This window comes from Tamandua tetradactyla, chromosome 3 (assembly GCF_023851605.1).
Source record: "Tamandua tetradactyla isolate mTamTet1 chromosome 3, mTamTet1.pri, whole genome shotgun sequence".
NCBI classification, from domain to species: domain Eukaryota; kingdom Metazoa; phylum Chordata; class Mammalia; order Pilosa; family Myrmecophagidae; genus Tamandua; species Tamandua tetradactyla.
In genome coordinates this window covers 48,620,895-48,646,892 of record NC_135329.1, presented here as the reverse complement: position 1 = coordinate 48,646,892, position 25,998 = coordinate 48,620,895, and the positions used below count along the sequence as shown (strand labels likewise).

Here is a 25,998-nt window from a genome sequence, read left to right as displayed (position 1 = left end):
ATTGAAAGCACGGATTCAAACAGATACTTGTACACTGATGTTCATAACAGCATTATTCACAATTGCCCCAAAATAGAAGCAACCAAAGTGTCCATCAACCAATGAATGGATAAATAAAAAGGGGTATATACATATTATTCAGCCATAAAAAAATAAATAAAATAAAAGTACATGTGGTCAGATATAGGTCAGAGCTCCATCTGCAACAAGTAAAATCTTTAAAAGAACGGCAGGACATTTTATATATACACATAATATTTAATCTATTAATTAACTTAACTCTGGTAAAACTGAAACAGAACGAAAGCTCTGCTATGGTTTGTTAATATAAAACAGCTGTCTAATGTTTGTATTTATGAATGTAGTTTAATTTAAAAATGCTTGTAAAAATTAAAGCTCAGACTGTAAATTTAACTGCTATTTTTAAATTCTAAAATGCTTTACTGTTTGTATAGCCTAGTAGTTTCCTGAAACTTTAAGTGTCTGTGTACACCTGAAACTCAGATTTAGTTCTCCAGCTCTGAAAGTCAGCTTGGGTCCACAAAGAAACTGTTAAAAAAAAAACTGAAAAATATCAAACTCTGATTTAAAATGTGATGATACTGATCTGGTCAAAATAAGGTAAATCAATATACAAGGTAAATAATAACGCTGTCTGTGTTTTAAAGTTTTAACTTTCGTGTGAGATAAAAAGAAAAATATTTTGCCCAAAATTTATGTTTTCTGTAGCATACTATCTAATTTAATCTGTCTAGTCAGTTAGCTTAAACAACCTAATTCAGCTTTATTTGATGTAAAACCTGGAATAAGGAATAAAATCTTAATATTCTGTTCAAATTAATGTTATGCAATGATGCATAGCAGAATATTTTGGGCAGAAAATGAAAAAGTGTTTGCAAAGTCTCTTGAGGGATTGGGAAAAATAAAAGTATTAAACTTCCCTACCTGAGGAATTCCTGACATTTTCTTAAACAAGAGAGACTCCCAATTCAATAAGTCAACACCTCAATTTTGAAGCTTGCCCTTATGAAACATTTCAGTAATAGCAAACTGAACCCACTTATGAATAGTGCCTTAGAGTCGTCTCTGCCTTTACTCAAATGTTCTCTCTCTCTAAGCCAAACTCTGAACTTCCTCCCAATGTGGGACATGATTTACACGTATGTAAGCTTTAGCCCTAGCAGTGTGGAACCTAACTAGCCCTGGTATCGTGAAACATAAATTCCAAAGATAAGCCTGGCCTTAGCACTGTGGATTAACTAACCAAAAGGGAGAAAAGAGACTTTCAATGGCTAAGAGATTTCAAATCAAGTCGAGAGATCATTCTGGAGGTTACTCTTATACAAGTTTCAGTCAGATATTGCCAACTGTACTGCCACAAGAGGCAAACCCCAACCAGCAGTGCTCCTGGAAACCCTGAAAGATATCCTGGGTTCTATAAAGTTTTATTACTTATTAAGTTTGTTTTTTGAAACTTAAAACTTCCATATTGTTTCAATGCCGAAGAAGCTCTGAAACCCAGAGCTACCAGATTCTCCAAGAACAATATCCAGTTTCATAGTACATCCCTTTGCCCCTTAATAGCAATGCCCCTTTCCAGCTTTGAAGCAGTTAAAGAGTCATCACCCAGATATCCCTCAAAATTGAGAGATAATTATCAAATGAAAGAGAAGAATCATAACTGAGAAAATAGGATATAAAGGATCATTTTAATTACTGAATCATATTCCTTTTTGCTTTCTTTGATAACGGAATAAACAGAAAGGAATATCCAAAATCCCCAAACTATAACCCAGCTTCCCTGATATCTGAAATAATTGTAAAAGCCCAAATACACATTCCTTCTCCACAAACCACATCAGGCATCTTCCTTCTGTCTTTAATCAATACAACTTCTTCAACAGACCCTGCCAACCCCCCCTTCTCTCCCTCTCTTGTAGACCCTATAGTGTAGAACACAGAAATGCCCACTGCTGTGGTCCACCATGAACCAGTTACTATTTACCTTACGGACCCCACCTCTTTTCCTGCTTGTGCCCAATACCCTATACCCCCTGAAGACCTCTGAGGAATTGAAACCATTATTAAATGCCTCCTATGAGAGAGAGCTCTTAAAGCCAACTAATTCTCCTTACAACACCCCTTCCCATAATTATAGTACTCCTCATTTGGGGGACTGTCTCTTACAACTCTTTACAGCTTTATTCGCAGAGCTGTCCAAGCAATGAGAAATCAAGTGGTCGGCAACATGCTACTCCTCCAGCAAAAACACCAGTACCAGCCACTGCCCTGTGATGAAACGTAGGAACAGCTCTACGCCCACCCCCACAAGCCAGAGGCAGATATAGAAAACAGACCTTTGCCCTCCAGTATCCCCAGAAAATTAAAATGAAAAGTCTGAAATGTTAGGCTAAACATACACACCCCCCCCCGAAGTAACCGTCCCTTAGACATTCCAAGAAACTACCCGCACCCATAACTTCCAGGAGACCCCCTGCAAAACCAAACCTGCCCCAGCCCACGTGGTAGTCCATGATTGTCCTGGCAACCACCCTCAAGCCACTACATTTATGCCATAGCTTTCCCTTATCCAACCTCCACTCTTTGGAAGTTACAGCCCCTGCAGCTACAATTTTGCAATAGCTCCCCTTATACAACACTTCCCCTCCCAGTAGTTTCAGCCCCAGCAGCTACAAACTTGCAATAACTCCCTGCTTAGCCTGCCAATCTCTCCTTCTTAAATTAGACAACGAAAATCCACCACCTCTCTTTCCATGCCCCTGAAAACCATCTTATGTAAGCTATATCCCTTCCCCTGCTCCGGGCTGTCACAATCTTAGGCATCAGCCTGCCTGCACATAGCCTCAAAATAAAGCTCCTTTGATTGAGTTTTGGTCTCTCCTCCTCCCTCCCAGTTGAGAAACCTATTATACGCTTAACTCTATTTTTTTTTTTTAATCTTGTTTTGTTCACAGGCAAAGACTCTGGATTCAAAACTCAAACAACAACCTCCAGGAAGTTATAGTCAATCACACTATATTCAAAAGTTACCCCTGGAACTCCTCGGTCCCCCAGGGCTGATGTGCCCCATCTTCACCTTTCTAGGCTGTCAGCCACTCTCCTCTCTCCAGCCAACGGCAGGAGTGGGCAGCAAACACTGGAGGCAGCTCTGTGCACCTACTCATCAGTCTAGCAATGACAATGGAAAGAGCTGAACCATTTGTAGATTTCACAAGTTCAACAACACTTGGAATCAAACAGAAGCATCTCATTCTACTGCCTCATCTTACCAAGGAGGAAATCAGGACCCTGCGAATGGCCTAAGTTGACACAGTAGGTCCTGGGCTACTACCACATCTTTTGGAGGCAGGACCAGTACTCACTCCTTTGCACCATGTGGCAGTACTGAGCATGATATAATACCTAAGTAAAATATGACTAAACTGATTTACCAAAAATTAAATCCCTCAAATAAAATTGCTCCTGATTTTACAGAATCAATAAGAAATATCAATTGGCAGAGTTTTTAGAATAGACACACTGATGGATATATATACTGGCACTCTCAATTCGGATCAGGGTCCTAACTGCCATTAGGTTTCACCAATCATTTGGCTTTCTCTCAGTTTTCCTTATCCTTGGGTTAAATCCTTCAGTGAAATAATTTTCTGCCTGGTTAACACCTTTACCTATACACCAGGGTTGCCCTCACAAACCAATGTGGTATTAACTTTACAGAGTTTAAACTTAGCTCAGTTTCCTACCCCCAAGCAGGCATTTCCTACAGCTACTTACTAATAGTCAGCTTCTTTAAGGAAAAGATGACTTTCATTCTACAACTGAGGCTAAGACTTAATAGCAATGCTTACAATCAAGCATAACTAACAACTGAAGGTAAGACTTAAAGTAGTCATGCTTTAGAAGAAGCTGAGATACGGACTTACGTTCACACTAGGTATAAACAACTGATAACAGCTCTCAGGGGCAAAGGTTTTACAAGGGGAAAGGTTTTACAAACTGGACAGTGGATAGGAAGAAGAAAAACGGGGGAAAGGAAAGAATTCTCTAAGGGAGAGGTGGGATAAGGAAGGCTCTAAAGGCTGAAAGCCCTGAAACCCAGAAATTAACAATTTCTATTAGGATCACTCTAACAAAAATCATAATAAACAGCAGGGAAAATGAGCAGAAGTCTGGTTCAGGCAAATAAGTCTCTGTTGTTTTACCCAAAGATATAAAGTGAGAATTTTTTTTAATTTTGATTAATTTTGCTTGGGGTGAACTATTACTACACTTCACAAGAGGCTGTCAAAATAGCATTTAGGAAAAGTTCAGCAAAACCATGATGAGCCTTTGAACTAAAAATGTATTGACCAAAATGGCAAGTCAGTCTCATTATGTGTGTTCTCCACTCCTTATAAGGGCCCTTTCTCTACTGCTGGACCCCAATTGTTATCGACTGTTAGTAGCTCTTTGAATGACAATCAACAACCAGGTTATCACAGAGCCAAACTAATTTATGATAACTTTGTAACAATTTCCTAGTTGCCAGATTGACTAAAATCATCACAACAAAAAAAGACGTTTAATAAAATCTTCAAACAGAATGAGAATAGGGCCTGAATTTGTAACACTACATGATCCTCATGCTTATAGCACACAAAGTATTTGAAGGGTAAGACAGGTACATTTGCACCTCAGTTGCAATGAGAAGACGACTGATAAAATCTATGCAACCTGGGCACTACACAGTGAATGTTTTCTTCACTTTGCCCCTGAACGGTGGGAAGCAAAGTAAAGTAGGCTCAAAATCACTATGGAAAAGAAAATGGGTATTTTTTTTTTTACTTTTTTGTTCCTCCTCTTTTAATCTCCCTCTACTTTCTAATTCTCAAAAACAAACAAAAATAGCTGATATGAAACGCAGCCAAAAATTATTCCCAGTAAGAAAAAGAAACCCACTTATTACTGCTTTGAATTAAACTTCAGGGACTTAAAACTGCCTCATTCTCCCATAAAAATGAAACTTGCAAACTCTCACAAAATACAAAAAGGCATACACAGTATTTTGGAAAGAAGTGTTGCAAACGGTAAGAAATCCCGAGATTTTTAAGCACCTGGTTCTTTAGAATTTGATAGGATTGATAGCCAATAACAGCCATAAGCATTCAGTGAGAAAGGTAACATTTTTTAAGTGAGGTGTGAAATGGGCTCATTCCCTCCTCCCAAATAAATCTTTGTGTTGGGCCACAATTTTTGTAGTCTCAGATTGGCTGATTAACTCCAACAGCCTTGTGTAATGTACTTTAGTGAAAAACTGCTCAGAGGCCTTGAAGGCTATAATTGAACTACAGAGCTATTGGGTAGAGCTCAAAGGGTAACCTGGGAACTTAGAATCAACCTGGAAGGGTCATAACATAACTCATAGTCTCCTGCATCAGGCTACTCAGTGCTGGCATTATGGATAAACTTACAGGCGAGCCCACACTTAAAGGGGCAGTCTGATGGGTGAACTGGACTTCTTAAAGCACAGAGCACAGTACCTTCTTGACACAATGGGGTACAGTGAGGAGAGAAGAAAGAGTGATTGGATTTCTGCTCTATTTCTTTTGTCACCTTTGTCTCCTGGGACAAGAGAGGTAATCACTCTATTTTCTCCAATTTGCAACAAGAAAAAACATTTGACAAGTTATTACAGTGGAAATAAAAATCAAAAGGAAATGGCTAGGGAGGAATTTCATAATCTATACGTATTTTTAAATTATTACAAAAGATGGTTCTATACATATTTGACTGACTTAAGAATCAGTAAAAGTCTGTAGAATTTAATGAGATTTTTAAAAGTACTCAAGAACTTGACTACAGGAAAGGGGCAGAGGAGGGGCTGAAAAGAGAAAATCAGTTGGGTTTTGCTGACTGATATTTTTCTCTGAAGCAAACTGTTACCCAAAGATCATCCTTCATTTAAAAATAAAATAATTAAAAGAGAAGAAACACAGTAGGTTAGGCCCACATTCTACAATTGAATTGGCACTTCCGTCAAATTCAATTTGTGTTGCCAAATGGGTTCTTTTATGGTCACTAGACAGAGATCAATAACCAAAATGTCCTTCTGCTCTGAGGGGTGTAAAAATCACCTCCACATTTTAATATCTGGGAATCCATTTAATCTCTTTTCTTGAGCTTCTCTGATAATCTCATTGGCATTTATCATACTGAATGATGATTTTTCTCTTAAATCACCAGAAAGATTAGAAAATCAAAAGGTAAAATTCCCCAGGATCCAATGGAAATTATATTTCTCCAGCATTCAATGGAAATTGTTATTCAAAGTTTTTGTTTGAGGGAATATCGATGGTTATAATGAAATTTAAAAAGTGAAACCTGAAATAGTAAAATGTATGGTGGATCCTGATTAAGCTTATGTTCTCTAATAGATTGTTTTTATCTTCTAGTAGACAGATGAAAAATGGTACAAAAGCACATCTCCACAAAGAACTCTCATTACCATCTTGGAACCTGAAAAACACTTGATTTTCCCTTCAATCCATCTGCCAGATTGCTATTGGGGGAGAACAAACACTTGCACAGCCTCTGCCCTTCCTGCTTCTAGACTCCATGGTGGCTTTGCCTCCTAGTACTCAACAAGACCCCAAGAGCCTCTCCACTTCTGTACAGAATATTCAGGCTGCTCTTTTATGGTCTCTTTTTCCTTCAAGGCTCCTCTTGGTTTTTGTTTCATCTAATTTTGCCCATGTATAAATGCTAAGACATGTCAGCTTGTGTAATGTGATGGGTGATAGGTGTCAGCGTGCCCACAGGACTAGAAGTTGGGTTCACCCACATTCCTAAGGGCTACCAGAGCTCCCTTCAACCTCTCCCTTGGAAAAGACTCCTTCTATAACTATAACTTCTTCCAAAAGGGAACAATTGCTCAGGTCCTCACATATAGGGGTCCATCTAAATTGCAGGCAGAAAGAATGAAGGGAGAGAGGGAACAGAGGAGAGAGGAAGGAACTATCACTCTAGTGGCCATACAGCTGCAATATGGCATTAGGTAATCTTAGAGAACATTATTATCTCATATCACCCTAGCATCTTAATTACCACACTTTTTAAAAAGAGCTGCAGGTGCTTCTATTGGAGGAAACTAAGTTTTATCCAAAGAACACAGAAGTTATTGATAAAAGATCTGATCTACAGTTCAAGGCTATGGGATGAACTGTTGGATTTTCCATCCCTACCCATGCATATGGGACCTTCAGACCACAAAAGGTACAGACTGTGAGTGAGTTCTGCCTTCAATATTACAAGAATAGTAACATAGGAAATAACCACGTGACCTTGGGCAGGATGCCCAAACTCTCCATACCTCAGTTTCCTCATCTGTAAGGTATCCAATTTACTTAATAAAAAGACAAATAGTTAATACCTCCATATGATTTTACAATTTGCAAAGCATTTTCCCATGCATTACATTTTTAATACTGTAATATTATAATTTACCTACTTTTCATGGCTAATATGTTACAACAGAAAGGTATATACATGAAATATTGAAAACTTTTTAAAACTACAAATCTAAAGGATGATGATTATAAATAAACACTTATGAGAAAAATTAGGAAAGAAATTCATAATCTGGTTGATATTATTAGCAAGGTTTATTTGGGCAGGAAGGGGATAGGGGACAGGAAAAATTAAGACCTTTTCTCTATTGAGTATTCTTTGCATATTTTAACTATATTCCAAGAGATACCTGCAATATGCTAACCATTTATAATAGGATCTCATAAGTATTCTAATTCATGGCTGAATTATTATAAGATATATACATTTCTATTTCTTCAACACCTACATGACATACCTTTTCTCTTTGTTCTGTTTCTTAAGGGAAACTTTTCCTTAAAAGACATTCCTGAATTGTCTTCCTGAAATAGAAACCATCAATGTTAGCAGGTGAAACTTTTTTCTCTGAACTATAAGCAAGAGTCCTCAGGATTGGAATGTTCAGCCAAAACTGGATCCTGAGAAACAGATTTGCAACAAAGATTAATCCATTGAAGTTATTAATGTGCTTGGCAATGATATGCCAAAATGTGAAAGCCACTGTTGGAAGGCTTCCTACCACTCCATGCCCATAGCAAGAGTTAGGCTTATTCTAGACCAGCCTGAGAACACAGACCAAGATAAATGAAACCCATGGAGACTACTGTTGTCTAGATAAACTCGGCATCCATACTTCACCTGCTAAGACTCTGAAATCAGAGCAATTCAGCAGCCAAAGTGGAGACCAAGACATATAAACCAAGTCCATACTGATTTCCATGGGTCATTCCAAGTTTTCCATCACCATCTTCTCCTCACAAATATTTTCCACATCAAATGTGACCCAGCTTCAGCTTGGAATGTAGAATGTAAGGATAGAAATCACTCCTATCCTTACAACAAGAAAAAAAACATTTAATCTACAAAATTATACCCTTTCTTGAGCCCATCAGAGAACTGAGGTCACAGGACAATCAACTAGCTTAAAATCTAAGGAAAGACAGACACCTCAAAGCATATGGCAGAGCATGGGAGGAAGACAAGACTGCTACACAAGTGGGTAAGACAATTTCACTAAAATGTTTAATAAGTGTGGGCTAGTGTAAAAGTGTAAAGCCTGTGGAAACTGAAGACACAAGGAAAGTTTATACCCACTCCTAGGCTTTTTTCCACAAACTTCACTGGCCACTCACAAGAAAGACTGAGGGGCAGGACAGGAGACCACAGCAAATTTCTCTTGTGATGCAAGCTTGGGGGAGTGGAGCAGCAAGGGTAGAGGAAAAGCCCAGAGCCCTGCTTCAATCCTGTGGCCTCTGGAACAAAATCCTTAAGCTGCTAAGAGGACAATAAAGCCTTTCAGCCCTGATGAAGACCCACTGCAATTGGAGAAGGACGGGAGCAGAATAAAACTTTGTATTTCTGGGTAGAAGGCAGAAAACAGTTCTGGACCCAGACCATCATAATCTCTACTTCTAGAAAAGAGGCAGGATTGCTGAGAAATTCCAGCCTCAAGACCCAGTGATACAGAGCCTGTCTAAAGATGATGCTGAAATAAAAACAAAGAGAACCCACTATCTACCCAACACCAGCAGGCTAACAGCCACTGAGTTACAGGTAACATAAATCTACTGCTAGAGAAGAGGTAAGACAGTATAGTAAAACTGCTTTAAGAAGAAGGTTCAAAGGGACATCCTAGAGCTGAAGGCAGAGCAGGAACACTCAGAAAATGTCTCCCAGCAACCGAGGCCCCACATTAAGCATAAGACACTACTAGAGGAATTTAAAGGTGGTGGTGTATTGAGGGTAACCATAGCAATGATAACACTAAATTAAACTCTTGACTAGATTTATTCAGGCCCTCACAATCAAGACTTAGTAGAAAAAGAGGCATAAAGTCAATAAAGAAATAGAAAATTTTTACAAAATAATATAAACTAGACCTAATAACATAAGATACTCATCAAACAATGGCTTAATAAACATTCTTCTCCAGTGTACATAGAACATTATTTGGTATAAACCAAATATAAGGCCATAAAAACAGTATTCAATAAATTTAGAAAGACTGAAATCATGCAAAGTATGTCTGCTGACCACATGAAATGAAATTAGAAATCAATAACAAAAACCTAGGAAAAATGTGTGTGTGTGTGTGTATGTGTGTGTGTGTGTGTGTATATATATATATATATATATATATGAATGAAATATATACAAATATATTGATATACAGAAAATATATACGTGGAAAATTTTTAAATGCACTCATAAATTAATCAGAGAAGAAACCACAATAAAATTAGGAAATATTTTGAGATGAATGAAAACTAAAACAACATAACAAACATAACAAAGCTAAACTAAAACAACATAAAATGTATGAAGGGCAGCTAAATCAGTGTTTGGAGGGAAATTTATAGCTTTAAATGCTTATCTTAAAAAAGAATTATCTCTATTCCACAACTTAGCCTTCCATGTTAAAAAGAAAAAAACATAAACTAAAGAAGCACAAACTAAACCCAAAGCAAGCAAAAGAAATTAATAATGACTGGAGTGGAAATAAATGAAACAGAATAGAAAAGCTAAAGAAAGTCAATAAAACAAAGTGGGTTATTTGAAAAGATGAACAAAACTGATAAACCTTTAACTAGACTGACCAAGAGAAAAAAAAAGAGAACACTTAATAAAATTTGTAATCAAAAAGGGAACTTCAGTAGGACCTTACAGAAACAAAATGGATTGAGATAATATCTTGAACAATTGTATACCAACAAATTAAATAATCTACATGAAATAGAAACAATCTATGGCTTTGACAAAGGTGTCAAGACAATTCAAAGGAGGGGAAATACTTTTCCCACAGATGGTGCTGGGACAACTAGATATACATATGCAAAAGAATGAACCTAGAACCCCTACCTAACGCCTTATATAAAATTTAACTCAAAATGGATCATAGACCTAAAACTAAAAGACTCTTAGAATAAAACAAAGGCATAAATGTTGATGATCTTGGATTAAACAATGGTTTCTTAGACATGACACCAAAAGCATAAGCAAGAGAGAAAAAATATCTGGACTTCATCAAAATCAAAAAGTTTTGTGCTACACATAAAATACTTATGCATAAATCTAACAAAATATGTGTAAGATCTATATGCTAAATACTATATTAACACTGCTGAAAAATCAAAGACCTAAATAAATGGAGGGATAGGCCATGCTCTTGCAGTTTGGCCCAACCGCTAAGCTATCAGGGACCCTCTACTCCTCAGCTTCTCAATGCTTGCTAGACGATACTGCCGCACGCAGAAAAGGGGCTCGAGCTGGGGGTCTGGGTCCAAGGGGCGCGCGCAGGAGACCTCGCTGCGGGTCTAAAGGACTGGAGGCCGAGTCAATTAAGGCATGAAGCAAGGTAGCTTTATTGTTGGTAGACGCTTATGCCAGGGCCGCCAGCAGCTAAAGACCACGAGGCTTGACAAGCCCTGGATTATATACAGTTTGAGGAGAGGCGGAGTTAGGGCGTGGCCTCCAGGGGAGGGTAGCCAATCACACAGGGAGGACGGTGAGTGACTGTGACCATAGAGATGCTGTTCCTGAGTGTACCCGTAGCAGAGGATGTTGGGTAGGTGGAGGACTAAGGAGAAGGCCAATAGGGTTAGAGAGACAAGGCTGCATCATCACTAGTCGCTGGTGAGGCCTGTAATTTAGAGGTCTAGAAGAACCGGACGTGCCAAAATGGCGAGGGAGGGAGAGAAAGAGACTAAGCTACCAGGCCAAAAATAAAATTATGCCACAATGCTCATGTTATATCATATCCAATATTTTTAACATGTAATTTCCCAAAATTGATCAACAAAATCCCAAATAAGTCCCCACAAGACTTTCTGCAGAAATTGACAAACTGAGTATAGTATTTATTTGCCCAAGGCAAAATATCTAGAATAGCCTAAAGCAGAAGGAAAAACAAAGTTGGAGGTCTCACATAATCTGATTTCAAAAAACTACTATAAAGCTACAGCAATCAAAAAAGCTTGGAATTGTCAAAAGGAAGGACCCACAGATCAATGGAAAAGAATGGAGTTCAGAAATGAAATGACACATATATGGTTAACTGATTACGAAAAAGATGCAAAGAAATTTAACGCAGAGAGGATATTCTTTTCAACAAATGGTGTAGAAACAATTAGACATACATATGTCAACAAAAGAAACTCATCCCATATATTGTACCATACACAAAAATTAATTCAAAATGGGTCCTAGACATTAGAGTAAAATGTAAACCCATCAAATTTCTAGAAGAAAACATAAGGGAATATTTGGGTCAGGCAAAGATTACTTAGATATAACACCAAAAACACAATACATAAAACAAAAAAGTGGACTTCATCAAAACCAAAATTTTCTGCTTTCAAAATACAATGTTAAGAGAATTAAAAGACATATTGTTGAAAAAATATTTGCAAAACACCTGTGATTAAAAGCATGTACTCAGAACACACAAGAACTCTAAAAACTGAATAATGGGAAAACAAACAACCCAGCAGCAAAATGGGGCAAAATATTTGTACAAACACTTCTCCAAAGAAGATATATTATAGAAAATAAACACATGAAAAGATGCTCAACATCTTTAGTCATAAGGAAATGAAAAAGTCACCAGGACCAGCACCATTTAAAACTACAAAGCAAATGACTAAAATTGTTTTAAAAAGAACTGGCAATACAAACTGCTGGTGAGGCTGCAGCTGCTGAAACTCTAATGCACTGCTTGTGGGGATTACAAAATTGTACAGTAGCTTAGGAAAACAGTTTGTCAGTCAAATGTATAAAAATATACATTTAACTTTACATTTAAATACAACCTCACTGATGTATTTACACAATCTGACATGAATGCTTATAACAGCTTTATTCAAAATTACTAAAAACTGGAAATAATTCTAATATCTTTCAAATGGTGAATGGATTAAAAAAAAAAGTTATGTGCCCATGTAGCAGAATACTACTTAGCAATTAAAAGAAACAACTGTTGCTGCATAGAAGAAGATGGGTGAACTTCAAATGCATTATGGTAAGTGAAAGAAAGTGGGCTCAAAAAGCTACATACATTAATAATGTCATTTATATGACATTCTGAAAAGGCAAATCCATAGGGCAGAAAACAGATTATTGGTTGCCAGGTCATGGAGGGGAAGGAGAAGGAGATGTTGGCTAACTGCAAAGGACAAGAAAGGAATTTGGAGGGCAATGCATATTCTATACCTTGACTCTGCTGATGGTTACACGACTGCATGTGTATCCACAAAACTTATAGAACTATACAAAGAGTGAATTTTACTGTACATAAATTATGCCTCAATTTTATTAACGGTGTAAAGAGCTCAGGTGTTTTTTTCTGCAGATGACAATAATAAAAACTGAATAAAATTATTAAAAACAACTATAAAGGTACTTGAAAACTACCAAAGGAAGACAGAAGACTGCTATTATCTTGTACCTATGTAGTTTTCTTGCCTGAGGGCTCGCCATCCTCCCCAGCTCTGGCTGCAGAAAACCTGCGGCCTCCTTGCTACAGGTAACAAATGACAATTCATAGCCACAGAGCACCTAGAAACTCAAGGGGGAAGTTTTAGAAGTGAGAGAGTTGCAGAAGGGTAGAAACCAAGATCTGATCAGAAAGTCTACCAAGACCTCAAGTTCTCTTGCTGACCACTAACTATGCATTTCCATAGCTTTGCTAAAACTCATCAAATCCCACTGTATGCAAATTACACCACAATAATGCTGTTAAAAAATTAGCTTTCTGAAGGAAAAAAAAAAAGGCCAAGAGAATACACTCTGGAGTTGGACAACTCAAAGCAGTTTCTGGCTTCAGGTAGCTGAGCCACTTCACTTTATTCTTTTGGAACTTCTCTGAATTCTCCGCTTCTTACTTAAATATTGTATACAGATCATCTGTATCTCTCAGCTTGGGTGAGGGGCCCTTATCTACTTCTAGTGTACTTTGATCAGCATCCTAATTTAATTGTCAGCCATCTCTGAACATCTTATTTTGACTATAAAAATTTTTAGAATATAAGGAAAGAGCAGCATGGGCATAAAAATTCACCAAGGGTTCTTGAAGAACACTTTATCTGAAAACCATAATGCCTGGAAATATCATTTACCCATCAAATAACTAAAGGAAAGAAAGGCTAAAAAAAATACATATTTTACAAATCCACGTTAAAAGTTATGTGCTTTAACAGAAAACCCCTAAGTGCCTCAGCCTATTTACACAGTTTTAACAAGCTTAGTTCTCTCAAGTCCCTCTCTGCCACAGAAAAGAAGTCATGTGTTCTGGTTATCACTTCTGGCATGAAGGAAGCTACTAGAAGCACATTGATGACAACAGGACATGACTCCCGGGTACCACAGTGAGAGAAGAAAAAGATAAACTGTACAAAGTAAACAGAACTCAAGAAAGGATAGCAAGCTGGAGCCATTTTGCCTGCAGACCTCAACCATCTTTAAAAACATCATACAGAGGATGCAAGGGTAGTTCAATGGTAGAATTATCCTCTGCCATGCAGAAAACATGGGTTTGATTCCCAGCCCATGCACCTCTCCCCCTCCCCCCAAAAAAGAATTCAACAAGTGGTGCTACAATAACCAGACAGTCACATGGAAAAACAATGAAATATGACCCTCACAATACAACACACAAAAAACAATCATACGACAAAGAGGCTTGCTCTTTGCAAGAGGGTGGCTGCATCATCAGAAAACTACTAAAAGAAATTAAATGAAAATATTGTGGTTTAACCAGAAAGACATCGGATTTATGGAAAATGCACATTTACAAAACACATCATTCCTTAAAAATGAGAGATAAATGAGCTATTGCTTCAGGTGCATTTTATCAAACCATTCCCAAAACCATATCCGATGGGACGCACTGTCACTGAAAGCTTGTGGTAAGCATTTATAAGTCCTCTAAAATTAAACACTAAATAACTTATTTTGCAAAAACCTAATCAGTTACTTTAAAATGTCATAAAATATGTTTAAAATACGTCACAGAAGCACTGGTCTGGAAATACAGGCCCTAGATAACACATTCATCCTTCGCAGTTTTTTTTCAGAAGTTAGTAGCAACTGATATAAGCTACTACAACTACAATAATAAAGCATCTCTTTGGACTTTGCTCCCATTTGCCACTGAAGAAAGAGATTCACTAAAAATACCCACCCCAGTTACATGGTTAGATATGCAGATTTTTTTAATGGAGATACTAGATTTTCCTTCATATGCACAATGTGCCGATTTGAAAGGATGCACCCTAGAAAAGCCGTGTCTTAATCCTAATACAATCTTGTGGGAGCAATCATTTCTTTCAAACCCTATTCAGTATTGTATGTTGGAAGCTTGATTAGATTATTTCAGAGATGTGACTCACCTAATTGTTGGATTAACCTCTGAGGGAGATATGAACTCCACCATTTCAGATGGGTCTTGATTAGTTTACTGGAATCCTTTAAAAGTGGAAGCATTTGGGGGAGAGCTACAAGAGACCCAAAAGAAATCCAGAGCCCAAGCAGCCAGAGACTTTGGAGATGAAGAAGGAATACGTCCCCAGGGGAGCTTCATGAAACAAGAAGCTTGGAGAGAAAGTTACTGGACATCGCCATGTTCACCATGTACCTTTCCAGTTAAGAGGGAAACCCTGAACATCATTGGCCTTCTGGAACCCAGGTATATTTCTTGTGATGCCTTAGATTGGACATTTCCATAGTCTTGCTTTAATTTGGACATTTTCACAGTCTTAGAACTGTGAACTAGCGACTTAATAAATTCCCCTTTTTAAAAGCCATTCTGTTTCTGGTACATCGCATTCTGGCAGCTAGCAACCTAGTACATACTATAAATTATGCTCTGATACTTTTCCCACTATGAGAGTTTTAACTCACAAAGAAAACTTGGGTAGAGCCTCCTCCCAGCCTATGATGGCACCACTCAAGGCCACTCCTTAATTACTCTGATCCTGTATAGGCCATTATTGGATTAACCAGTCCTTAACTTCTACTCTCTCCCCTCAATAATACCTGCAGAAATTAAGTAAAGACAGTAAAAGGAGTGTTATTTATTGTCAGTTCTGTAAATGATTTCTTGAGGGAATAGGGGAGTGAAGATTAAAACATTTTACTTAGCTAGGCTTATTTGGGGATTTCTTTGATTTTAAGTTATCGTGTTATTAAGATGAAAAATACAACTAACATATATCAATGGTTGCATTTATACCTATTCATGAGCCTGGTATTCTCTATTTCAGCATCAAACCCACAAGTACCTAAAATAAGAGTAGCCACAACCTCTGATCTATGATTTTTATTATTTTCATTAAGAAAGATGAGGTCATAATTTCACCTATTTCGGTATATTTATACAGTTTAAATTTTTAAAATCTGATTTTCTATTTTTAATTGCATATCTGTATACATCACAAGCAAGAACAGGAGTACTGCATTAAAAAGATGGTTTTAATCCTTTTCCTATTACTTTGTTTCCCTCCCCATATCCACAAGTTTTCTGCACAACCTTTTGACACTGAGGCATATAACAATTCATAAATTGGGATACAAAGTTTGCATCTTACTATACCTTACATAGTCTTGTACACCTAAATAGGCAATGAATGCAGAAGAGGCCCCACTGGATACCTGGAATTGGTTAAAAATAATTCCACTGTAGAAAGAAAATTATTAAAATTTACAGTACTAAGAAAAGCAAAAGAAATTTCCATTTCCTCCTCAGAAATATGAAAACACTGGAGAAGAATATTTCTAGGGGTGCCTCTGGCTCAGAATTTTAAGATTCCATTCACCCAATATATTCTACAATGGACTGAGGAAGATGGAGCCAGCAGCTGGCCTAATGCATGCTTATTTATCAGTTGCAGGTCCATAAACTATGTGATAAATGTTTGGGCAGCAGCTGAGAAGGGCTTTATCTTGAAAGAATATTGCACAGGCTTCAGATATAAAAAAAATGAAACTGAAGTACATTTAAGATGTCCTTCAATCCAAAATATTGGCATGGTTTGCTAAAATCCATTTGCGTTCCATACCTATGATAATTTACCAATTTGTGAAATGTATTTTTGAGTTCATTTTAATGCAATGTGTAAATTTGCATTTTAACATATTACAACTTCAAACATCCTGGTTTTTCCTACTCATTCTATTTATAAACTGAATTACATGATTCTGTACTATTAAGGATCCCTCTCCTTCAAATATCAATATAGACAAACCCAAAAGATGAATAAACAAGAAATAAATGTCTTGACTTGAACTGATGTTATATGGCGTCGTGTATAGAATCTTCATGCAATATTAATAGCACACCTCAGTCCTGAATTATGACTACCTTCTCTTTCTTATCTTAGCTTTCTCTTGGGGAAAAGCTTCCAGGTTCACAGAGGATATGTGGAATAAAGAAAAAAAACTTGAGCAATCTAATTTGTTGATTCAACGTGCCTATGGACCTTCAAGCCCCTTTCCCCTCCACATTTCTGAATTTCTTTCCTTTCAACCTACTCATGGGAAATAATTTTTTCTTCAAAATATGACTGCCAATTTAGGGTAAATTAAGTGAGGTATTCACCTAAAATACCTTCCACAGAGTAGGTGTAATCAGCCAATATAGATTTCTCATTAAGCCTTCCCAGAAATGAAAATTTAAAACATTACTTTTTGTGTCCAAAATTACATGAATGGCCATATTTGTTACACAAACCTAAACTCCAGTTTGTTTGGTATACTATAAAAACATTGTAAGTTAAGCACATATATTCTCATAATTCAAAATAACTGAATATGTTTAAAACGTGATGGCATTTCTAGAGCTCATGTGGAAAACTCAGTAAATACAAATATCATGCTTCCCTTTTGTGACTGCAGTGGTTTGTGCTTGGGTCAACATAGGTGCAATATGCTACTACTCATCTGGAACAGAAAAGGATTATGCTACCCCAGCTGCAAGGGGCTACACTCACAAGCACAGAAAAGACCATCAAGCTGAACTATGAAGGATGATTTTTTTCCCCTCTATGTCCTATTTCTACTAATTAGTCATTACTGGTCAAGCTTAAAGTTATAGAAAATATTTTAATCTATTCTCATCCCATGGAAGGTATCAACATTTACAGTAGCTTTTAATTGACAGTTTGGTTACATATATAAAATCCACTGACTACATCCTAGCCCAAAGTAATAATTCTGTCCATCTGTTTAACATCAACTTTAATTTAACAAACAATACTATGGATAAATGGTGAATGAGAAAAAATAAACCAATAAATTTAATGATCAAATAAAAGTTGATGAGAACAATGGGCCTATCAGATCATCTGGTTTAATTTCACTCCCCTTCCCTTTCATGATGTCAAGGTGAACAAATAAACCAGGCATATATTTGACAGACAGCAAAACCTCGGGTACTAACCTGTCATAAAAGAGCCGCCCTGATGCTGCGTTCTGCTCAGAGGGGCAGGAGCAGTGCTGCTGGCAAGGTGGGAGAGCCACTGATCTGGACTTGGAATAGAACTCAGGATGACCACAAACAAAGGGCTGGGAGAGATGCAAGGATTATCAAGCCTGGTTGATGCTGGGAAGGGAATCCAGATCAACTGAAGAACAGGACAAATGATGAAACTTTGAGGCCTCAAGGCTAGAACCTGGGATCAAAGGTACGGGAGCTTTAAGATGGAAAGCATACTAGCAAAAACTCACCTGCATTAGGTGTTCATATTTCTCTTACTAATTCCCCTCCTTCAGAACTCTAACCATGAGTTCTAAAATTGTCATGATTACAACAAAACTGTTTCATTACAGTCCATCATGAGAAAAGACAGATTGCTTTACCAATGTCTGTTCTATTATAAAACATCAATTAAATACCTTATGTTTTATTAATGAAGACCATTACGCAGAATATGTATGTACAATTGCATTAAAGATAAAGTAATTTTTCTGAAGTGAAAACTCCTTTATTTGAATCCAAAAGACTCTTCCAAGTCTTAATGAATCCAAGCTTTATTTTTCTATAACTATGTAATTCTCTAAAACTTCCATTACTTAATATTTAATTCACTATTATCCCACTTAGCATTATTGACGACTTACACTTAGCTTTTGAGACTCCAATGTTGATCAATATTGACCTTGTCTCTTCAGGAAGCAATAAAATACTTAGCTGTGGTGACAGAATGGTATCAAGATAATAAAGAGGAAAAAAACATGGCAAAGATACTGGGCAGGCAATGAATTTTAAAAATCAATTAAAGAATCAATGCAGTTTTCATTTTATCACAAAAATCCTGAGTCAGAGACAATGCTAGATCGAAAAACCCTGGTTTTATTGACAGTTCTGGTATTGTTAATTAAATGAAAACCCTCTACTGATTGACTGATAAAGCATACAACAAGAGTAAATTACTGTTATGGATTTGCGTATGCATTTTACTTCAGAAAGATGTTTTAATGGTGTTTTCATCGGTACCTGAAATGAAAAACGTCTAATGCTGAGTTTAGCATTTATTAAGTATGCTAAATCATTTAAATACTATTTATGTTAATTAATCCAAGCCACTACTTTGATCACTTAAGAAAGGTTTCACTGTTTTATTGCCCATTTTATAGATAGTAATGTATAAACTACTGATGCTTCACCTGATCTCATCTCAGGCTTTCTGGGTCAACACTGGCATCAAGTATACATTTCTAACCCATGGCCAGAACCGTCTGTGCATGAGGTGCACATATTAGGAACTAACCATTTCTTCCAAGACCCTTCAAGACCCTAAGAGACTTCAATTCCCAAGGAATTTCAAAACACAATATGATTTGGGGTGGAGTCGAAATAGCAAGAAAATTAAAAAACAAAATAGAACACAATTCTTTTTTTCAAGAAAATAAGCCCACAATGGCATATAATATTAATCAGTGAGAAATGATGCCTATTCAATAAATACTGTACCAAAATTACACACTGCAACATGAAACACTGAAGACTAAACTGTATTAGGACCAACTCTCTCTTTCCTATGCCATATTGTAGTCTAAAATACCCCGGTTTAGTGTAAGAATTTTTGAGCAAGAATATTCCATGGTAGTAAAGGAAGATATACCAGCAAAAAGTATGGCCTCTTCTTAAGGAATTGATCATTTAGTAGGAAAAAATAAAAGGCATTCAGCAGAGACCTCTTGAAAATTTTAAGGCACACATAAAATGATCTGGAGATAATTAGAAAAGAAAGCAGTGTTAGAAAAGAAAGCAGTGTTTGAAAATAACGAAATTAAAATGGCATGCAAAATTGCTGAAAGAAGACAGCATCAAGAAATGGCCAGAATGGGTAATTTCAAGTTCCTTGGAAGAGGCGATTTGTAAAATAATTAGAGATACAACATTGGAAAAAGAATGAAAGATCAGAATAGAAATACAAACTTACAAGTTGGCAAATATGATAATTGGCACCATAACATACTGCATTTCTTAAGAGAAGAAGGGGCCCCCACCCCAGCCCCACCCCCAGCCCCCATCAAATTCAAAGGAAGACGGGAAATCAGGGGAGGCATTCAATGGGGAGTTACACACACCTGCACAGCAATGTCAAACAAGACATCATCTGATGATATACCTGCCAACTTTTCTCACCTGGGTATGGTTTGTTCTGGTTCAACAGCCCAGCTCAGGATTATTAACAGAGCATTCTTGGTCAAAAATGATTAAATTACAAACTTGCCCAAACACATAGTACCTCAGTACAGGAAAAATGTAGAACAGATGCAATTCTCACCATTTTAAGAATGTCATCCATTAATTATAGCTTAGGGCAAATAACCTAGAATCTACATACTAGGGGAAATAAAGGTCTCTCAGTACTTTTTCTTTCTTCTTTAAATGTAGGCTTGTTTCTCCAATGGGCTAAAATGTAAATGCATCAAAAGTGGACAAACCTACTCTTTTACATCACGTTGAGGTATTTAACATATGATGCTTAACAGGTTTTGAGTTACGATCCAAAGTGGCCTTCAACGTACATTTGAAGTGAATTTGCCTTGATCAATGACATCATATATAACATTGTCATAAAACTTAGAAAATGCACCTCTGAAAGATGATAGATCACTTCATAAATTGATAAATAAAAATTCTAAAAATCATATTTTTGGTTCTAACAGCACACTTGGCTTCTATAGCCTTTGAAAAAACTTCTACAATTATCATTTCATCTTCCTACATATTTGTGCCTGGCACTTGTCACTATTGGCAACTCATCTTGATGCATGTAAATCAGAAGTGATCCATGTGTTGATAATATAGCTAATATATATATCTAATAGTGAAAAAAAAGAAAAATCTTCATGCTAAGTATGTTCTGAATTTGTTACTATTATGTTCCAGAAAGTTATGTTATTTTAAATAAATAAAATAAAAACTGAAATAAAGCTGACATGTTTAAAATATCTTCAATATTGATCTAACATTAATTCAAAGAATTTGTTAAAATACATTTTTTATCATCAGCAAAGTCATAACCTTTTAATATGCTGCATAAAAAATAAATGTAGACTGGAAAACAGTTTTGTAGAATACATATATACACAAAAGTGAAAACAGCTTCTGAGCAGAGGAACCAAGTGTTTTTACTTTATTGTCTGTATTTCCTAATTATTCTACAGTAAATGTAAATTGTTTAGAATTTGATAAAATATTCTTAATCTTAAAGCTAATTAATTTTACATCTATCATAGAAGAAAATTCAGCTTAAAAAATAAAGTTAATGCCTATAATGAGGAAGGCAGTGTGTGTGCCAGAAGCCAAGAAAAGTGAAAATATAAAGAAGAAATAATCCTTGCTTTCAAGGACTTTGAACCTCTGCTAGGAATAACGGTTAGACTGGAAAATAAGAATAATTTAATTTCCAAGCCCCTGTGTAAGACACTTTATGAATATTATACTCTTTACACTAACTTTACAAGTGGATATTATCCTACTTTTACAGATTAGGAAACTGAGGTTCAGAGTAGTAAAAGTTGGTATTCACAGTCACACAGTTTACATGTCCAAAGTTTGTACTTTTTTCATTCCATCACGTTTGACAAAATGTTCTGATAAGCAATACACATGCCAAACAAATTTTAAATTTTCCAAAGAATTACTTGTCACTAAAATCAGAGTGATCATTATTTAAGCTTACAAACACATCATTATGAACTGAAATTATTTTACCAAATAAGTGCAGATAGGCTGGCTAACTGAGAGATTCAGGGATGGAATGCCAGGTACCGGAACTGATTTTAACTTTACAAGGAAGTTAAAAGTGAGAATGCCCAACTGTTTAAGTTAAAAGTGAAGAACACATTCATTATCTCACTTAAGTATAAATGACACAAGTACTACTTTAACAGATATTTTATACTTTTCAAAAACTTTCAAATTCATTGTCTCAATGATTCTCAAGAGATAAAGTAAACTTATACATGTAAAATAATTATTGATTGAATTAATAAGGTGCAAAGAGTTTGATTACTTCACAAAGGATGACCCACAAATTCGTGAGAGAGCTAAATCATGGATATAGTGCTCTCACGATGGCCACCTGCAGTTTTGCACTTCAGAAATACATTCATAAACAGAATTGTAGCTTCTATATGTGACCCTCTTCCCTAGAATACTGACAGCATTCTTTCACAATTCAGTTATTTCTAACAACAAAAAAAAAAGAGTAACACTAAACATATTTCAATCATATTATCTTTAATTCTGGTGGCTGAATTTATGAATAAACAATTTTTTTAAGAGATGAGGTAACTAAGGCTCCGAGATTTTAAGTAATTTTACCAAGGTCACACAATTGTTGTGATGAATCGAACATTCAACTGTAAAACACGGATCTGATGTCAAATCCCAGGTGGAGTCGACATGCTGGGTTGGCTCAAGTACCCTCATACATTATTCTTTATGGCCCAAGATCTTTATGGAATGAGGAGGAGGCTACGCGAACTAAGGAATAAATAAAATCTTATGTGCTCAGACAAAAATCATTACCATCACATAGTCATTTAACAAACAACTATGAAAACTTGATCTTACTTAAGATAGAGCTATTGCTGAGCAGTAGGTAGAGCAGCACCGTAGAGATGGAAGTGCTTTCACCTGCCGCCAGGGAAAACAGCTGCCCAGCTAGAGCCATCAGCTTTACCAAGGGGGCTATAAGCTACATAGGCTACCGGAGAGGCAGTCCTCTTTCTGAGCTGTCGCCATACTGACACATTTATCCTTAGCTTAATGGCCAGAGTCTAAAAGTGGAGGTTTTATGATTGCCTGAAAAATATAAGTGAATGCCACAAGGTGCCTTCTTGCAGATAACTTATGGAGGGAGTCGCCTAATGCACTATACAGCAAAGGAGTTTTCGCTCTCATAAATTCTGTGTGTGTGTTAGAGTAGATTAAACCACCTTTTTGAAATGCCTTAATAATGTTTCTCTTCCTCTGAGTTTGTATTTTAACTCTGGGGAACAAACTATGGTGTAAAGGATGAAGATACAGAAGTTATATTCCTAAAAACACCTGATGAGACTTTGGTATCCACTGATCGTCCTGATAGTTCGAGATTAGAAATCCAAACGTCTCTCTGCAAATAAGAAACACAAAGCTACAGAATTTGTTGATACAAACCTTTCTTTCATTATGTTCATAAAACCTTTCATCTTCTTTGTCGTATTATTAAAAAAATAATATATAATCAGCTATCTGCAAGGATATTGTCAAATCAATCTTCTATCTCTCCTATCTCCTCTCACCTTCTTAGGTTGAATTTCTTATTGCAAATAGCATTCAGTAGTTCTCCTAAAGCTTTTAACCCCATTCTTACTATCACTTTCATCATCCTGTTTCTCTTACTCCCCTTCCATTTTGTCAAGCACTGGACCTTTCTAATTTCCTTCTTTTTATGTACATCTCATTAAATATTTTTATAGAAAACAGAGCATATTTTCTGTTCTGCATTTTGATCTTCCTTTCACTTAATAAAATATCTCAGAGCTCCCACCCTTTCAGTACACACAGATCTATCTTAGCTGTTGGGTTTTTCCATTGTATGGATGAAACGGAAATTAATCAACCAGCCCTCTGTTGATGAATATTTCATTTGTTTCTACTTCTGGTTGTTATTTCAAATAATAAGTGTATTTATGGGGTATTTTTAGCTATGGAAATAATGGCACAAAACATATGTGCACATTTAATTTTAAAAGAAAGAACAAAAATGCCCTCCCAATGCCTGCACTAGATTATACCTCAGCCCTTTCAGGAAGCATTGCATCTTTCCCATATGCATCCTTCCGACATGGACAGCGTCAGTCTGGTAGACTGAAATTTAACACTAAATAAAAACCCTAATCATTGTTAATCATTTATATTTCTTTAATTTAAAATGGTGTTGGTATATTTTCTTCTTTCTTTTGGAAACTTGTATTTTTTTCTTGTGAATTTCTTATTCATTTCACTTATCTTTGTTTCTTTTAAGCTATTTTGTATTCATGATTTGTGAACTCTTTGTAAATTAAGAAAAATTTATTTGTGTTACAAATATTTTCCGCCAATTTTGATTTTGTTTATGGAATTTTCTCAAAGAGAAGAGTCTAATTTCCACATAAGGAAATGGATTTAGGAACCCATTGAACATTCACCTTCATTTCCAGTCTTCTCTATTGAGAATCATTTGTCAACTCTGGTTTTGCAATACATCAGCCTCCTGAGTCAAATTTCTTTAAGTTGCCCCATGCTGCCTCCATAGTCATAAAATAGTTACCTAGTATCTTTGAGATTCTTGATCTAATTCAATACTTATTGTTTTATTCCTATGTGTCAAGCAGTGTGGAAGGTGCTAAAGTTGACAGTAAAATAAATTAAGCATAGTCTTTTCTTTCAAAAATGTAAATCTATCAGATGGGGTTGTGTAGGTACAGAAATGACTCTTAAAAAAGCCAAAGTATGATTTAGATGATGCAAAAAGTATGAACAAAATACTGGCGGGGATCAATGGCGATAACACTGCTTGGTACAGGATCTTGAAAGCCTTCACAAAGTTGGCATTTACGAGGAATCTTGGTAGAAGGGTGACATTTGAAAAGGTAGAGATTAGGCAGAGCGCATTCCAGCAACATGAACAGCACAAAAAGAGATTACAGTGCAGTACAAAGCATAATCTCAAAGGAAGAAAAAATTCTCCCCCAAAATATTAAAGTCTCTCTCTCTTCCTTCTCTGCACTCTCCCTCTATATTTCATTGAATGCACAAAATTACCCATGAAATTTGTATATAACACTTTTGGAAAAATAAAAAATGTAAAAACTATTAAAAGGTTGACAATTCAGATCTCAAAGTTAGATAAAGCCTTAAAGTCATGTTTTACCCAACCATTCTTATTCATAAGTTTTCTTTAAAACTTCCCTGAAGAGTTGGCATGCAGACTACACCCAAATATCTCCAGGGATAGGAAACTCACACCATCTTCAGAAAGCTCTAAATATGTGGTCTGCACATATATATATTTTTCAGCATTGTCATTCCTATCTTCTAAATTTCTTTGGAAAGGAATTGAATCTTTTCAAAACCTTCAGGCACTGTTTAACAAACATAGCAGGTCACATATTTTTAAAAGTGTGGCTAGCACATAAAGCATTTCCAATCAAGGATCCAAACAAATCAAGCACTAAGAAATGAAGACAAGTAATTCCAGCCTCCCTTGATTCAGACAGTTCCTAAGCATATAATTTAATTAAAATTGTGTTCAATGAGCACAATTCAAAATAAGCAAAAGGTATTTTTACACCTGTTTCATCTTCATTATCTCATAGAAGAACTTTTCAAATTATTTAATGTTGATAACATTCCATTTTTAAGATGGAAAAAATCACTAAAACGCTGAATATTATCAGAGAGTAACCACAATTGGTTAACCATCAACTTTAAAGCATTCTAACGATGAAGCAATGTCATGTGAAAGCACAGCTCTGTTTTTACTTTTGATTTTTATTTCAACCACTTCTATGCCACTGACATACATAATGACAAAATAAATTCACATGACCACAATTCTCTCGGCTAGACAATTGGGGAGGATATGATCATAATATCCATATATGAATAGTTACTTTAGGCTAAGATTGTTTTAAATGCCTAAAATGACAACAGAAATCCTTCTGATCACACATCAGAAATATACTATATACATTTTAAAAATAACGTCCATAATAATATTCCCTGTTCTGACTTTGCAAGGTAATTGTCATTTTACTCCAGAATTATATATTGAAATTTAAGCAACTTAGTCACAAGTCAAAGCAAATCCACAAATATTTATTAGATACCTATTACATGTAAGACACTGTGCTAAA

General features: G+C 36.1%; 1 protein-coding gene across 1 annotated transcript in view; it reads right to left on the bottom strand.

The window, feature by feature from the left end:
• Positions 1 to 25,998, bottom strand: part of DCDC2C (doublecortin domain containing 2C) — a 192,784-nt gene that overhangs the window by 44,523 nt on the left and 122,263 nt on the right. The window contains exon 11 of the mRNA XM_077153093.1: positions 18,038 to 18,269. Within this exon, the coding sequence (XP_077009208.1) occupies positions 18,038 to 18,269 (232 nt within the window). The remainder of the gene's footprint in view (positions 1 to 18,037; positions 18,270 to 25,998) is intronic.